The sequence below is a fragment of the Pinus tabuliformis genome, chromosome 2_2, assembly GCF_031772625.1.
Source record: "Pinus tabuliformis cultivar Carrire ecotype Pingquan chromosome 2_2, CPIR1, whole genome shotgun sequence".
NCBI lineage: Eukaryota > Viridiplantae > Streptophyta > Pinopsida > Pinales > Pinaceae > Pinus > Pinus tabuliformis.
The window spans coordinates 686,994,512-687,011,470 of NC_142300.1; the positions used below are offsets into that span (position 1 = coordinate 686,994,512).

Below are 16,959 nucleotides of genomic sequence, written 5' to 3' on the forward strand. Positions count from 1 at the left end.
GTCCTTACATCCATTTGATGTACCTATTGACCCTAGAATAAGAGCAAGAGCAATAATAGAAAAATAAATAAACATAATGAAAGTGTACCTAATGATGAGGCGAAATTGTCTTCTTTTCTAGATATGAGAGTGGCTCCTTCATTTTCCAACACCAGCTCCCTCTAGGAGCTAACTCTTCCTGCATTACTCTACATCTTGATGATCCTCAAGATGGATTTTGTTTTCCTTGATCACATCCTCATCCAAGAAGTTAGAAGCATTCAAATACTCATTCAAGAAGAATAAACAATAGTCTAAAACGATAAATCTAAACAAGAGCAATGTCACAAAGAAATAACATGAGACTTGAAAGTACTTATCTTTAATAAGGATTGTAGGAAGCTATCAGCTCCTCTTGATCCTACCTCCATGAGTCACCACTATCCATCAACCATATGTCAATGTTGTCTTCAGAAGAAATGTACCCTCTTGAGCACCACTTGTATAGATCCCTTTTATCAGCAGTCAAGCCCAACTTATCAATGTATTGGATCTGTATCATATCATCTCCTATTGGGTAGGAGTCAAGTCCATCTAGGGTTTCTCTAAATTTTTCATAGGTACTTGAATAATTGAATGTGTTAAAATTGGCAACTAGGGCCAAACTCCACCTTGGACAGCTCATATGATGGAGATGATATTTTTATTGGATTCCTCTTTCCGAGAGGTGCAGGATTGATCTAAAGATCATCTCATTCTGACAAGCAGAAATGGAATTATGAATTTATTTCTTCTATGGACAAATTGTCAAGGTTGGCTCCAGTCTAATGTAGGCTCAAGAAGCCCAACAGATGTGTCACTTCACCCTCAACGTTGTGTATAAATAGGAGAGGCCTTTTCCTCATTTGGACACACCATCAACACATCTTTCTCTCTCTTCTTCTCATTGGTTCGTACAGCAAAAAGGAGCATCTCTTTTCTTCATGCGTTGACTTGGGTTGACTGGAAATTACAGGCAGAAAATCGTAGATCTATTTTGGGCCAATTGCAGGACGTTGACTAGTGTTGACAGAGGGTCAAATCACCTCCTTTGACTACATTTTTCAAATAGAAAATCCGATCTCTTGAGGTCGTATCTCCTGGCACAGAAATCGAGAAAAATTGCAACAGTTTGACCTGCATTGACCACAAGACCTTTGACCGCATCGCTGACTTGCGTCGACCGAGTTTGACCGAGATTTTCAAGACTGTTTTGGGTTGATTTAGACTATCTTTGGAGGCCAAGTTGACTGGGTTTGACCAAGCTCATTTGGAGGAGTTTTTTTGTTGGTTTGACCAACATTGACTTTCTGGTTAGGGCATCATGTTCATTGCTGGATTGTTTTGACAGTCACTGGGCAAGTAAATTTTGTATGATGTACTCTCTTTCTCTATTGAACTTTTGAAGAATAATAAGAAGATTTGATCAAAGGGTTTTCCCACATTGGGGTTTTTACCTGGTATCCGCCAAATATTGTGTCCTCTTGTCTTGGCTTGTCTTCTGCTTATTGTTTATGTTCTCACTACATTTACCATCAATGTTTACGTGATTGCTAATCTGAAATTGATATTGGGCTAATAAGGTAAAATTGAAATAAATTGCTCTAAAGCATAGAACATACCATTGTTATCTAAAATTAACATGGAATCAGAGCTGAGGTGAAGACAAAGCCCAAGCAAGAGTGAGAAAAGCAATCACTGAGATTTGTTGGACAAGGACAAGATTCAATGGCCTCCTCATCTTACTTCAAATCTGATGACAAGCTCAATGATAAGTTTGATTATCATGCATGGAAGATGTCTCTTGACTTGACTTTGGAATAGCATGATGTTATGGACTATGTGCAGGGAAAGATTGTTGAACCTCTTTCAAATGCATTGGTTGCCGATAAGACAAAGTACAAGAAAGGTGAGGTCAAAGTCAAGAAGATCATCAGGGATTCTATTCAAAAACATTTAGTTGCTTACATCCCCAATCTGGGCACATCTAAGGAGATGTATGACAAGTTGGTTAGCATGTTTAAAGCTAGCAATGCAAACCAAGTCCTCTTTCTCAAGAATGAGTTGAAGGACATAAAGAAGAGAAGAGGAGAAGATATCCAATCCTACTTCATGAGGATACCCGAAATAAAAAATGATCTTCTATCTATTGGAGAAGTTATAGCTGACAAGGAGCTCACTCTCATTACCCTTGGAGGTATCTCTCGTGAATGGGATGTGTTCAACACTACTATCCTCAACAATGATTGGATTCCAAGTTTTGATGAATTGTTGACTAGATCTACTCAAGAAGAGACGAGGATGATGGAGAGAGACGTGCCTTCAAATAGGAATGGTCCTACTGCATTCTCGACTCATGCTAAAAAGAAGAACAATGCAGTTCAAAGAAGCGAGGTCACAGAAGACAGGGATTCAAAGATGGAAGAAAGGGAAGATGTTTCAATTGTAATAAGTTTGGCCACTATGCTAGGGAGTGTCCTAATAAAAGGGATACACCTTGGGATGATGATAACAACAACAACTGCAACAATTTCAAGGGCAACAACAATCAAAGGAATGGCAAGTTCAACAACAAAGGAAAAATGAGTGTTCCCACTACTCAATATGGAAATGGTCGACCTCCCAAAAGTTCAAGAAACTCCAGGTATGATGAATCTAATGTTGTAGATAACAAGCAAAAAGAATTTTATCTTATATCTGCCCTCTCTATTGCCTCTCTGTCGGATACCTTGGGTAATTGGTTGATTGATAGTGGTGCCTCAAGGCACTTCACTGGGTATAAAGAAGCTCTTTCAAATTTGATAGAAAAGGATACAAATCTGGAAATCATTCTTGGAGACAATGCCACTTATCCCGTGAAAGGGACTGGGAATGTTACTCTTCAATTGAATCAAGGTAACATCATTCATCCACAAGATACGTTCATTCATCATTCATCATTCATTCATTGATGGAAAGGTGCGTGTTTGGAAAAGAAATTTCAAAGAAGCATTCACTCTTGGATTCAGGGTTGACAGCCTATATCAAGTTGGAGGAATTCCACTAGGATTTATGTCTTTGACACATCTCTTCAATCCGAATTATGGCACTGAAGGTTTGCTCATCTTCATTATAAGGCTCTACCCGATGCAAGGAAGATGGTGACAAGTATGCCTGAATTTAAAGTAGAACATGAAGGTGTTTGTCAAGGTTGTGTCGAAGGAAAACATACAAGGGGACCATTCCCCTCAAGTGATAGCAAGACTACCGACATTTTGCAATTGGTTCATTCTAATCTATCTGGTATGTTGCCCGTGACATCTTTGGGAGGATATTTGTATTATGCTATCTTTGTGGATGACTTCTCTCGCAAAACTTGGATTTATTTCTTGAAGAAGAAGGATGAAACGTTCCAATGGTTCCGCTCTTTCAAAGCCTTGGTTGAAAATCAAACAAGGAAGAAGATCAAAATATTGAGGACCATAATGGAACCGAATATGAATCAAATGAGTTCAATGACTATTGTAGAGAAGATGGCATTAAGAGGGAGACTACTACCGCATATACTCCCGAGCAAAATGGAGTTGTTGAAAGAAAAAATCGTTCCATTATAGAAGCCACCCGTGCCATGCTTCATGATCAAGGCCTTCTGAAGTTCCTATGGGGAGAAGTTGCCAACATTGTTGTGTATGTTCAAAATAGATGCCCATATCAAGCAGAAGCTTTCACTGGTAAGAAACATGATGTTTCTCATTTTAGCATTTTTGGTAGCCCCGTATATTTTCATGTGTTGAAAGAAAAGAGAAGCAAATTCGATGCATCTGGGAAGAAAGGAACATTTGTGGGCTATAGTGAAACTTCAAAGACATATAGAATCTGTCCCTGGTCAAAGAGAAGTGGAAATAAGTCATGATGTCACCTTCGATGAAGAAGTTGCCCCTGGGAAAGTTAAAGACCTTCCTATTCCAAGGAAGGACAAAGAAGAAGATATAGGAAAGTAGGAAGAACCGAAGGACGAGCTGATGCCCGATGCTGAAGGACCGATGGATCCCACTGATCCACATCCCCATGAGCCCTCCTCCTCAAAAAGGAGTCCCTCATGACTAAGGGACACTCTCGAAGATGCAGAGAGACATATTGCAGCAAGAGGGACATTTCGTGAAAGTAAGAAGTCAAATAGGTACCAAGGGTACCTAGCTGCCATGAGCACCATTGTTCAAACTGAGCCTTGCACATTCGAAGAAGTTGTGAAGCACCAAGTTTGGAAGGATGCTATGAACGAAGAGTATGAGTCGATTATGAAAAATGATGTCTGGGATGTGGTCCCTAGACCCAAGGACAAATTTGTTGTCACCTCGAAATGGCTCTACAAGATCAATCATGGCGCTGATGGAAGTGCTGAAAAGTTCAAGGCCAGGTTTGTTGCTTGAGGCTTCTCTCAAAAGGAAGGTGTGGACAATGATGAGATATTTGCGCCAATTGCCCGATATACCACCATTCGTTCGATCATTGCTCATGTTGCCTCTCAAGGATGGAATTTACATCAAATGGATGTCAAGACCGCCTTCTTGCATGACTCACTTAAGGAGGAAGTCTATGTAAAACAACCTAAGGGGTTCAAAGTTCAATATCGAGAGACACATGTATGCAGGTTGAAGAAAGCCCTCTATGGGTTGAAGCAAGCTCCCCGAGCTTGGTATGAGAGGATTGATAGCTATATGATGAAGTTGGGATTTACAAGAAGTGACACTGATCCGAATCTTTACTTCAAGGTTGAAAATGATATACCTCTCATCTCGGTACTTTATGCGGACGATCTCTTTCTGACAGGTGCAGACACTCTCATTTATCAATGCAAGAGGGAGTTGGCTTCGGAATTCGAGATGAAGGACCTAGGATTGATGCACTACTTCCTAGGCTTGAAGGTCTGGCAAAAGCCAGGTGAGATTTTCCTTTCTCAAGGAAAATACATTGTAAAGCTACTTGAAAGATTTGGGATGGTGGACTGTAAGTTCGTGACTATTCTGATGGAACTCAACTTCAAGAAGCTATGCGGAAGTGTTGTTGTGCCCAATTTGGGAAATCCTTCTAAGTATCATCAACTCGTGGGGGCCCTGATGTTCTTAGTGAACTCCCGTCCAAACATATGCTTTGCAGTTAATACATTGAGTCAATTTATGGTTGAGCCTCATCACATACATTGGATTGTTGTCAAGAATCTATTGAGATATCTTTGGGGCACAATCACCTATGGACTAAGATACACTGTCGGGAATTTGAGGCTCCATGGTTATTCTGTTGCTGACTGGGCTGGCAGTGTGGTGGATCGTAAGAGCACATCGGGATGTTGCTTCTCACTAGGTTTTGCTTCGATATCCTAGATCAACAAGAGGTAAAAATCGGTTACTTTGGGCACCAAGGCCAAATATATTGTTGCTAGTATGGCCTCTTGTGAAGCTGTTTGGTTGAGGAAGCTCTTTAGTGAGTTGTTTGGGCATGTGCTGGATACCACCGTGATCTCCTGCGATAACCAAAGTGGGATTCATCTTTCTGAGAATCCCATGTTTCATGACCACTCCAATCATATTGATATCAGGTACCACTTTATCTGTGATATGGTACAACAGGGAGCAATAAGGCTCCATCACACTGGGACTGGTCGCAGATATTCTTACAAAGCCCTTGGGGAAGGTCAAGTTCTTAACCTTCTGTGAACGACTTGGAGTCGTGGAAAGACACTCTTATGAGGGTCCCGTTTGAGTTGGATATTGAGCTCTGGGAGCTCTGGGGGGCTTGGGGTACTTCTTGGAGCTATGAGCGACCATAGGGTGAGTGGTTCACCTTCCCCTAGTGGTGCGCTATATACAGGGTAAGTGGTTCGCCTTCTCCTGTGATACCCCATGATGGTTGGTATATGCATAGGATGAGTGGTTCACCTTCTCCCATGGGACATGAGCAGGATGAGTGGTTCATCTTCTCCTATGGGATATGAGCAGGATGAGTGGTTCACCTTCTCCTACCAATACATCTTACCCATGTAGTCTGGGACTCAATGGAAGTACCTCTCATCTGACCAATGAGTTGTGAAATGAAGATAGGGACCATAGCATTATTGATGGACGCATCGTGTACTGTCGTACTCCCTATGCTAGGATGTTTGATATTGATCTGGGATCAATTTGTTAGTGGAGAGTGGCAAAGTCTTGTGACTCACTCTCGATCATTTCTTCTTCATTATTTCTTCATGGTTCAGCAGAGCAAGGATGACAAAGATGGTACAAATTGACAGATGGTTTGGCCGGTGGATTAATCCCTAGTTGAGAGGGGGTGTTAAAATTGTTAACTAGGACCAAACTCCACCTTGGACAGCTAATATGATGGAGATGATATTTTTATTGGATTCCTCCTTCCAAGAGGTGTAGGATTGATCTAAAGATCATCTCATTCTAATAGGCAAAAATGGAATTATGAATTTATTTCTTCTATGGACAAATTGTCAAGGTCGACTCCAGTCTAATGTAGGCTCAAGAAGCTCAATAGATGCGTCACTTCACCCTCAACGTTGTGTATAAATAATAGAGGCCTTTTCCTCATTTGGACACACCATCAACACATCTTTCTCTCTCTTCTTCTCATTGGTTCGTACAGCAAAAAGGGGCATCTTTTTTCTTCATGCATTGACTTAGGTTGACTGGAAATTACAAGCAGAAAATCGCAGATCTGTTTTGGGCCAATTGCAGGGACGTTGACCAATGTTGACCGAGGGTCAAATCTCTTCCTTTGACTGTGTTTTTCAGATAGAAAATCCGATCTCTTGAGGTCGCATCTCCTGGCATAGAAATCAAGGAAATTGCAACATTTTGAACTGCATTGACCACAAAACCTTTGACAACAATGTTGACGGAGTTTGACCGAGATTTTCAGGACTGTTTTGGGTTGATTCAGACTGTCTTTGGAGGCCAAGTTGACTGGGTTTGACCGAGCTCATTTGGAGCAATTTTTTGTTGGTTTGACCAGCGTTGATTTTCTGGTTAGGGCATCCTGTTGACTATTGGACTCTTTTGACAGTGATTGGGCAAGTAAATTTTGTATGATGTACTCTCTCTCTCTATTGAACTTTTGAAGAATAATAAAAAGATTTGATCAAAGGGTTTTCCCCACATTGGGGTTTTTCCCTAGCATCCACCAAATATTGTGTCCTCTTGTCTTGGCTTGTCTTCTGCTTATTGTTTATGTTCTATCTGCATTTACTATCAATGTTTATGTGATTGCTAATCTGGAAATTGATATTAGGCTAATAAGGTAAAATTGAAGTAAATTGCTCTCAAGCATAGAACATACCATTGTTATCTAAAATTAACAAAATGGCTTCTTACTGATCACATCATATCATGAAAAATTCTGAATCATACCAAGCCTTTTCCATATCAAGGCCACTCCTAGGGTTTCTCTCAAACCCTAGCTTCTGTTTGCAAAAACAAAGGATTCCTAGGGTTTCCTTCAAACGCTAGCATTCTTTTAGGTCTCCAACATCTTCATCTCTTTCACTCTGCTTGACCATGAATTCCAACATAGGTGTCTACAAAGGAGTGATCTCAATGACTTTTCTTCAACCCAGCTCTGATCCCATGTTAATTTTAGGGCGAGATTGGTCTCTGTTGTGGATAATTGCATTTTTTTAATTTTTTCAACAAGCTTTGTACATACCTCAAGCATGGTATTCTTGGATTGATGGATATTTGTTGATTCACAGTTCATCTTGTTATTATATGACTTGTTTCTGACGGGAGCAAAAGGACTCGTGATAGAGGAGCAACAATGGCAGGTGGATTTGCCTTCGTGATAGAAGAAGCAACCAAGCCCTACTTCAATGACAAAGGGAGTTGACCTCTGAGTTTGAAATGAAGGATCTAGATTTGATGCATTACATCCTTGGTCAAGGAAAGTATACTATTGAGATTTTGTAAAGATATGGCATGATTGACTGCAAGTACATAGACACTCCTATGGTGACCAATCTAAAGAAGTTCTAAGGCTCTAATTCAGATTTGGTGGTTCCCACGATGTACAAACATTCATTTTTAGTGGAAGGACCAGTTGTCCAAGTGGATGTCATGGGATTGAGATTATCAGACTAGATGCTCAGAGACGAGAAGTCTATATGAGCAGACCATGTAGACAGCAGATATGCTTCAGTGACTAGGAAGCAACAGTCACAGAGGGAGCAACTAGGATTGCCACAGCAGGATCTATTTCAAAGGGAGCACCTAGTCAGGGTTACTAGAAAGCAGTTATGGTGATGGATCCAGCGAAGGAAGTTGATCAATTTATGGTAGAGTCGAGGCATGCGACACAACATGCGTTGAGGTACCGGCATGGCACAATTGGATATGTATTAAGATATGTCTCAAATGATGAAGTACAGCTGCAGGGATATACAGATTCGGATTGAGCAGATAGTGCAGAAGATAAGAAGAGCACATCAAAAAGCAGCTTTGATGATGGATCCAATGAAGGACGTCGATCAATTTACGGTTGAGCTGAGGCATGTGGCACAACATGTGTTGAGGTACCAGCATGGTACAGTTGGATATGGATTAAGATATGTCTCAAATGATGAAGTACAGTTGCAAGGATATACAGATTCAGATTGAGCAGAGAGTGCAGAAGATGGGAAGAGCACATCAGGATGTTGCTTCAGATTGGGTTCTACTATGATGAGCAGGAAACAGACATTTGTCACACTCAGCACTGCAGAGGCTGAGTTTATTGCAGCTAATTTGGCGAGTTGCGAAGCAGTTTGGCTTCAGAAGCTGCTCACGAGATTATTTGACCAGGTGTTGGAGACGACCATGATGACAAGTCGAAGCACATTGAGATCAAGTACCTCGGCATGGTACAAAAGGGAGCAATAAATTATCTTATCTTATCTTATTATGAGTCCAAGACCAGTGGATTTAAAGCCCAATTTGAAAGCTCTGTTACCATCAACTAAAGAATATATGAAAAACTTATATCAAGAGATAGAAGCTCCAATGGATGAGCAAAGAATATTATTTGGAACCGAATAGTATACTAGGCTGGCTTACAAGGTCTATTATTGTGCCAAATAGGCCACCTTCCTTAAACTACTTGTTTCATCTGGCTTTGGCAAGGACTAAAAAATTATCATTGTGTAGTGATAGTCCAATTTTTACCATAATTACAAAAGCTTAAAGAGAGAAATGTTCAGACATCGTAAATTTATTGTGTTGTGGCAGGCCAAATTTTTAGAATTGTGATGCAGGGTTACCCCCGCTTACACCCACAATATGCATGTAAAATGCATAAGCACATTTCTCCCAGGAATTTTAACTCTCTAAGGAGTCAAATCTTCATTTAGAATATGGTTAAGGCCCCTTTCTTAATCTCTGCAGAATAATTTATAGACTAACCGAGTCTAACCCTTAATCCATCCTTTCCTTTCTATCAGGACTCATTCACCCTTATTAACCTTGATTAATCCTTAAGCCTCACATAACAATCATACCCACTCTTAACTTAGGTTATATGCAGATTTAACCATAAACCCTCTCTCGGCACTTTATTTCTATTATAATTCTTTTATAATAGAAATACACACTCTTAGAGCCCTTGCACAATTTCTGAGGTTTCCCTTTATCGCTGATCGCAATCGCATCTCCGCAGGTCACATTAACATGTGTTCCCCATCTCCTCCGATATGCGATTAACCTCCGGAACTCAAAATATAATAACTGCGCCTGTATAACCCTATCGGTTCCGACCAATCAAACTTGCTCGACAGTCCTCCGTCGTTGATCTGCACTCAATAGATCTGACGGTTCACAAGGATTTCGCATAGACAACAAGCACGAGGATTAACCGCCCGAAAAGCGGTTTCCTCTCTCCTCCTTGCTTCTACGTGTCGAGCGGCTAATGGAATCGGGCGGACTCATGATATTACCACTTACCACTTAGAGTGCCCCCGAAATACCACTTCTGCTTATAAAACCCGCCTTTCTTCTTGGTTAACTTCCGAGCACGTTAGCGCCCGATGACCGTAGATCTTCTACCATTGACGGCTGCGACAGCTCCTCCAAATTCTTCTTCTGCCAGCTCTTAAGTTAATCTTCGTCGTTCATTTCTTGATTCTCTTTTGCACGATTTAATCCTGATCATTTATTTCCTTCGTCCTCGCCCGTTGATCTCCAAGATCCAATGGTTGTTGTGCATCACCTCTTCACTTCTCCGCTCTTCTCTTTACTTATTTTTTACGCTATTTCTTCAGCGTTTTCTCTGTGGTTCAAGTTTCTTCAAAGGTTCTCGTCCTTCTGCTATTCTGCTGCTCAATTCACTCCTGAGCTTGACTTCTGCGAATCCTCACATCGTTTACTCTCCAGAGCTCTGCTCCGATCCTCCAATTGGATTCCAAGACCCATTATGATTCCTCTGAATCATTCTCTCCCTCTGCGTGTTCTATAGAAACTCTGCCTGCAACCTTTGTTACAAAGCCTACAAATTCACACACAATTCAATCTATCAATACCCATAACACACACACATATACAGTTTCAGGATAAACCTCTGTATTATATAAATACAAACAACTGATTACATATCGAGACTCTCTGTCTCTCAGGCTTGATCTTCAATATCTGTGGCCTCCCCTTTCACTATGCCCGTAGGCTTACATTTATACATAGGACTTTATAACCAATTTCCTGGTTTAAATCTTTAATCTACTGAACTGACTCCTAAATGTCCTCTCTAGTTCCTCGAATCATGAAACTACCTTAAGAGTTATAATTGACTTCTAACTCTCTCATCATTATTAACCACTCATGTTCTCCTTCATTTGAGAGCATTTACAAAATATCTCACATCATCTAATTAATTCCTATCCTACTCACTCAAAAGCCTAAATATCACATTAATTCAACACTTAAGAATCCAACTTCCTTAAAACACATGACCCACCTATGTCTACTAAAATACAATGATTTTCCTTGGGTTGCATGCTCCTGCATCAAATTGTCTGGTTCAGGAATTACTCTTGTATTTGCATATAAGTAGCAACAAGATTTTGATATATTTTAGAACTGTACTTCTAGAATTACTCTTGGATGTGCATATGATCAGCAACAAGATTTTGATATTAATATTAGTAGCCGCAAGAGTAGCACTAAAAGCATTCCCAACCAAATGGTCACCAGGGAACCAATATATCCAATATCAGTACTTAATAGAAGATGCTCCATCTAATAAGCAACTTGTTCATGTTTTCCTATCCCTGTACATCAACATCCTCTCACCCTATATTATCCTCTCAATGCCCATGCACAGTTTGCAAAATTTCAATTATATGTGGTTGATAATGGTCGTCCCATGGAAAGTAGTCATGAAAAATAGAAACTAGTATGCCCCATGTAAAGTAGTCATGAAAAATAGAAACTAACATGCCCTAATATATCACATTACAAAAGTTTCCAATTTATGGAAGAAATTTTTGACACCGATATATTTCTTCCATAAATTGGAATTTTTTGTAATGTGATACAAAAAAAATTACATTACAAAAAAAATATATATATATATATTCCATTAATTATTTTTGTATCGCATTGCAAAAAGTTCCACTCTGGAAGAAATTTTCGACAACGATAGTTTCTGTCTTGACTTCTAGTTTCTCTTGCTTAATTTTCAAACAACAGAATCGCCCCATCATAAAACTTGAATGCAACTGCTGGCATTTGGAAAAGATTAGAATGAAATGGAAAAAAATACAGAAGTCAACAGAAGTGGTGAAGATATGGTAAAATAACATCAACTACCTTGATTGGTACATTGTGAAACTTCCTATCAACATCATACACTGAAACTGTGAGGAAAATCATCACAAAACAGATAAGGAAATGACATACTATTGTGTTGATTTTTGGTGTAGCATCGGGAGGTATTCCCGCATGACAAGAAGCCCTCCTAAATAAGCCTAGAAAAATTACGAAATTAAAATAAAATAAATTTTATTTTTAAGTTTCATGTAGGCTCAAAAGGAACAAGTTGGCCCCACCATGAAAGGGTGTGTCCCTTGGGGTAAATGCATGCATTTGACTTGTACACACTCACTCACTTATCATCTCTCTTCTACAGAAGACACTCGTGGGAGCAGGAAAAAGATGAAATGGCAAAAAATTTGGACTTGGTTTTTGGCACAGATTTCTAGAGAATTTATTGTAAACCTTGCTGAAGAAGAATTTCTCCTAGGAGTTGTTGGGTTTTCTCCCAAGTTTGGGTTTCCCAGGGAAAATTTTGTGTCTCTATTGTGCATGGCTGTCTCTTTATGATCTTTATTGTTTCTACTGTTTTCGTTGCTCTAACTGTTACAATTTTCTGTGTATAATTGCTTAATGATAAGCAGTGACAAAAGAATTAATTAAAGATCATTGGAAGTAATTATCAGATCAGAAAATTAATTTTCTACTATGCAACTTGTAGAAAATTCAACACATTGGACATAGAAGCAACGAAATGCAGGAGTCAAGTGGAGATTACAAGTCCGAAAAATATCTCCTTCCATATACAGCTAAAAAAACTAGAACTGAAAAAAGGATTCTTACCATAATGCCTGGAGAACCTAAAGAAATTAAGTGATTCTTTGTTCTGTTATCTAGCCAGTACCCAGAGAATTTGGAATCAAAATAGACTAATTCTTCGAGTAATTCACCTTTTTTCCTTGTATATTTATAATAGCCATAAGATCCCTCTGCGTTAACTGAAAACGAGTTAACTGAGATAAACTGTTAACATTTAGAGAACCCTCTAACCAATCAATAAAAAATCCCCTGATCAACATTGTGAAAAATGAGGGCAATAAGTCATCTGAAGGTTTGTATCGGAACATATATTCATGCTAAAGAAGTTAAATACACCATTGTTGCAAAAAAGAGTTTCTTAACTAATAATTCTTGCACAGAACTGATGACTAGGACAAGCACCTAGATACTGCGGCATGACTCACCACTTTTTCATAATGCATGAGAGCCTCACGATCAACCTACAGGCTACAACTGTCCAAAATGAATATGTGGTAAGCAGAATATTAGAGGGCAGCAACTGTATCCGGTTAATATAAATAAAAACCCATTTACGCTGATCTATTACTTTGAATCTATCGATAGAATTAGTGCTGGAAAAAATGCCTAGATACATTTTACAAAAATATGGAAAAGGTTAAGCCCTAATTTGAAATTTAAAAATCATTTACTGTCATCATGGAACTAAGGAGGAAGCTAATAAATTTCCAGTAAAAAACTGCATAAAACAAGAGGGGGTTTTAGAACAGAAAGAGCAACCCATACACTGCATCTAAAATTGAAACAAAAACCCATCAATGAGTTTGTTAGTCGCGCTCTTTCATTGCACTTGGCATAGAGCACCATCTTGTCAACTGCATAGAAAAATATTGGCAGTGGGCACACATAAAATTAACTTTGTGGTGATCTATTACTTTGAATCTGTCGATAGAATTAGTGTTGGGAAAAAATGCCTAAATACATTTACAAAAACATGGAAAAGGTTAAGCCCTAATTTGAAATTTAAAAATTGTTTAACGTCATCATGGAAGTAAGGAGGCTGCTGATAAATTTTCAGTTAAAAACTGCATAAAACAAGAGGGGGTTTTAGAACAGAAAGAACAACCCATACACTGCATCTAATATTTAAAAAAAAACCTCAATGGGTTTGTTAGTCGCGCTCTTTCAACTGCATAGAAAAATATTGGCACACTTAAAATTATTTAGCAAAATTTGCCAAAGGGCTAAATTTTGCTCCTAAAAATATCTCTGATAACATTCTACCAGTGCCATTTATTGGATACATTCTCTGGAAAAGGAAGGCATGCAATTTTCAACTCTCCTACAGTCATGAAATAAACGAAGCATGCAGGCTGAAAAAAGGCTCTTAATGTCAAACTGACAGGCAGAACTCAGGCTGCATGCATAGGAATTTGTTCAGCAGAAACATAATTTGAACCTGGGGAACAAATTCACTTTCAGGCCTTCAGCCCAGCCCTGTTCTGCTTAGCAATCTTTGTCCATTCTGTATGGAAAGAACCAGGGCGATCGATCCGTTCGTAGGTATGTGCACCGAACAGGTCCCGTTGTGCCTGGACAAGATTAGCAGGTAACCGGGCGCGGCGGTAAGTATCAAAATAGGCAAGACTCGTATTCATACCCGGGGTGCTGATGCCAGCACTGATTGCCAAATTCACCACCCTTCTCCAAGCAGCCTGTCTCTCAACCATCTCTCTCGCAAACTCTGGATCAACCAAGAGGCTTGCAAGCTGTGGGTTCCGTTCGTAGGCCTTCTTGATTCGATCCAAGAAAACAGCCCTGATAATGCACCCGCCTTTCCAGATACGGGCCAGTTCCCCAAAGTTCAGATTCCATCCCTTCTCCGCACTCTTGGCGCGGAGAAGATTCATCCCCTGCGCATAGCTGCAGATCTTAGAGGCATACAATGCCTTGCGGACATCATCAACCAACTGCTTCTTGTCCACAGTTCCCCCACCAGCCAAGACATCAGACAGGCCAGCCTGTTTGAAAATCTTCGCAGCAGCCTCACGCTCCTCCTTCAGGCCACTCAGATACCTGCAATCAAGCGAGGCAGCAATAGTGGGGGCTGCAACAGAGAGCTCTGCAGCCTGCTGCACGGTCCATTTTCCTGTCCCCTTCATGCCAGTCTTATCCAATATCTTATCCACAAGCTCCCCATCACTATACTCATCCTTCACAGTGAAAATATCTGCAGTTATCTCAACCAAAAAGCTCTCGAGCTCACCTCTGTTCCACTCTGCAAAGGTCTCCGACAGCTCCTCATTGGTCAAACCCCCGACATACCTGAGCACATCATAGGCCTCAGAGATCAACTGCATGTCTCCATACTCGATGCCGTTGTGAACCATTTTTACAAAATTCCCGGCGCCTCCAGCTCCCACATAAGTAACGCAGGGCCCGTCGTCCACCTGGGCAGCGACCTTGGTGACCACGTCTTCAATATACCTGGAAAATTTTATTGAAATGGTGAATAGGGGGGGCAATTTAGGGAACTGGATATATTTTAATGAAATCCCATTTGATTTGATTAAATAAACTAATCTTGTAAAAAAGGACCCTCTCTCCTAGCACAAATCTGATAAACATAATGTCAAATCTCAACCAACAGGCAGATGTGCCATAATTGTGGGATGAACCTTGATATTTTACATCGTTCCACACCAAAAATGCGTCATATCAAGATTCCACGCCATAAAGAATGTCTGTACCAAATTTCGAACATGATCAGAGTTTTACCATTTTCTAGATTTCGTGCATGACAGGGAAGGATAGAGAAATGTCTTTAAAGATTTTGTTTAATTTTCAAGAAAAAACTTAACCAACAGACAGATGTGCCATAAGTGTGGGTTGAACCTTCATATTTCACATAGTTCCACAACAAAAATGAGTCATATCAAGATTCCATGTCATAAAAGAATGTCTGTACCAAATTTCGAATATGATCAGAGTTCTACTATGTTCTAATTTCGAATATGATCAGAGTTCTACCATGTTCTAATTTCGTGCATGACAGGGCAGGATAGAACAATATCTTCAAAGATTTTTTTTAATTCTAAATCAATTCAGTGCCCTTAGAGATTTTGTCTAATTCTAAATTAACTCTGCGTTTGCGAGAATTCAGTCAGATTTTGAAAAAAATTATGACTCTAACTTCTTGTATCTTTAAATTCAATGACCGAAGACAAGCTTATTAAAGTATTAAACAGCTAAAGAAATTGGAGCATATCCTTCCATTTTCCACAAGTACTTTTAACAACAAATTAGAGTCACCGAAATTTTGGCTTACTTGTAGGCCTCGAGGGTGCCACCAGGCATGAGCGAAGGGCCGTTGCGAGCTCCCTCCTCGCCTCCGGAGACCCCCATTCCCAAGTAGAGCAAGCCCTTCTCGGCCACCTGCTTTGCCCTCCGCTCGGTGTTCTCGTACCACTCGTTGCCCCCGTCTATAATACAGTCGCCGGGCTCCATGTACTCCGAGAGCGTCGAAATGGTCTGGTCGACCGGAGCCCCGGCCTTGACGAGGATGACCACTGCCCTCGGCTTCTGGATCGATAGCACGAAGTCCTTGGGCTCGTAGAAGCCCTTCAGTGGGAGGTTGCCTTCGTCCCGTGCGCGTTCCAGGGTTTCGTCGACGCGGCTTATCGTGCGATTGTAAACAGAGATTGGGAAGCCTTTTTCTGCAACGTTGAGGGCAAGGTTCTGGCCCATCACTGCCAGACCTGCCAGTCCGATCCTAGACAGCACTGCTCCCTCCATTGGAGTAACAAGCAATCACAGAACTCGAACGACCTGTTACACCGAAAGGAACTCGTTCCGACAGGGGTGGAGAGCGTCGGAACGAACCTCGCAGGCGATTTGAAAAAATGAGGCTCTTCCTGCTGGGTAATTGAAGTTGGGTTTTGAAATTTATAAAAGATGGAGAGCTCTGCCATGCACACAGAAATCATGACGTTAGTAATTTGATCCAAGATTCAAGCGCACCAAGATTCCTTTTTGTCATGTTATAAGAGGTTCTAGTCCCTCACTTTTAAGGCACACACTAAATCTTGTTACATGGGGTTGGGGGTTTAAGTTCATATGGATGGAAGGCTTAAGGTTGGGAACCAAGATGATTTGTCTTCTAGTATTTTTGAGGTTGCGAGAGTTTGGAAGGTTATAAGCATTTTGAATTGGAGTCTTCTAACGAAGTGGAGGAATTGTCTAGACGGCCAAAAGTGGTTGGAATCCGGGAAAAAAAATTTCAAGAAATTTTGTAGAGGCAGCGTTTGAATCGTGTTTTTGATGGTGGAAATGGATTCAGCACCATCAAAAACGTCTAGGACACCTAAAATTTTGAAGTTTAACAATTATA

The 16,959-nt window shown here is 40.3% G+C and overlaps 1 protein-coding gene across 1 annotated transcript; it reads right to left on the reverse strand.

Moving 5' to 3' along the window:
* Nucleotides 1–13,630: 13,630 nt before the first annotated feature.
* LOC149194523 (6-phosphogluconate dehydrogenase, decarboxylating 1, chloroplastic-like) lies at nt 13,631–16,559 on the reverse strand. The gene is made up of 2 exons (XM_089405112.1): nt 15,898–16,559; nt 13,631–15,056 (listed from the first exon to the last, which is right to left on the reverse strand). The coding sequence occupies exons 1-2, from the start codon at nt 16,362–16,364 to the stop codon at nt 14,048–14,050; spliced, it is 1,476 nt and encodes a 491-aa protein (XP_089261238.1). The 5' UTR covers nt 16,365–16,559; the 3' UTR covers nt 13,631–14,047.
* Nucleotides 16,560–16,959: the final 400 nt, after the last annotated feature.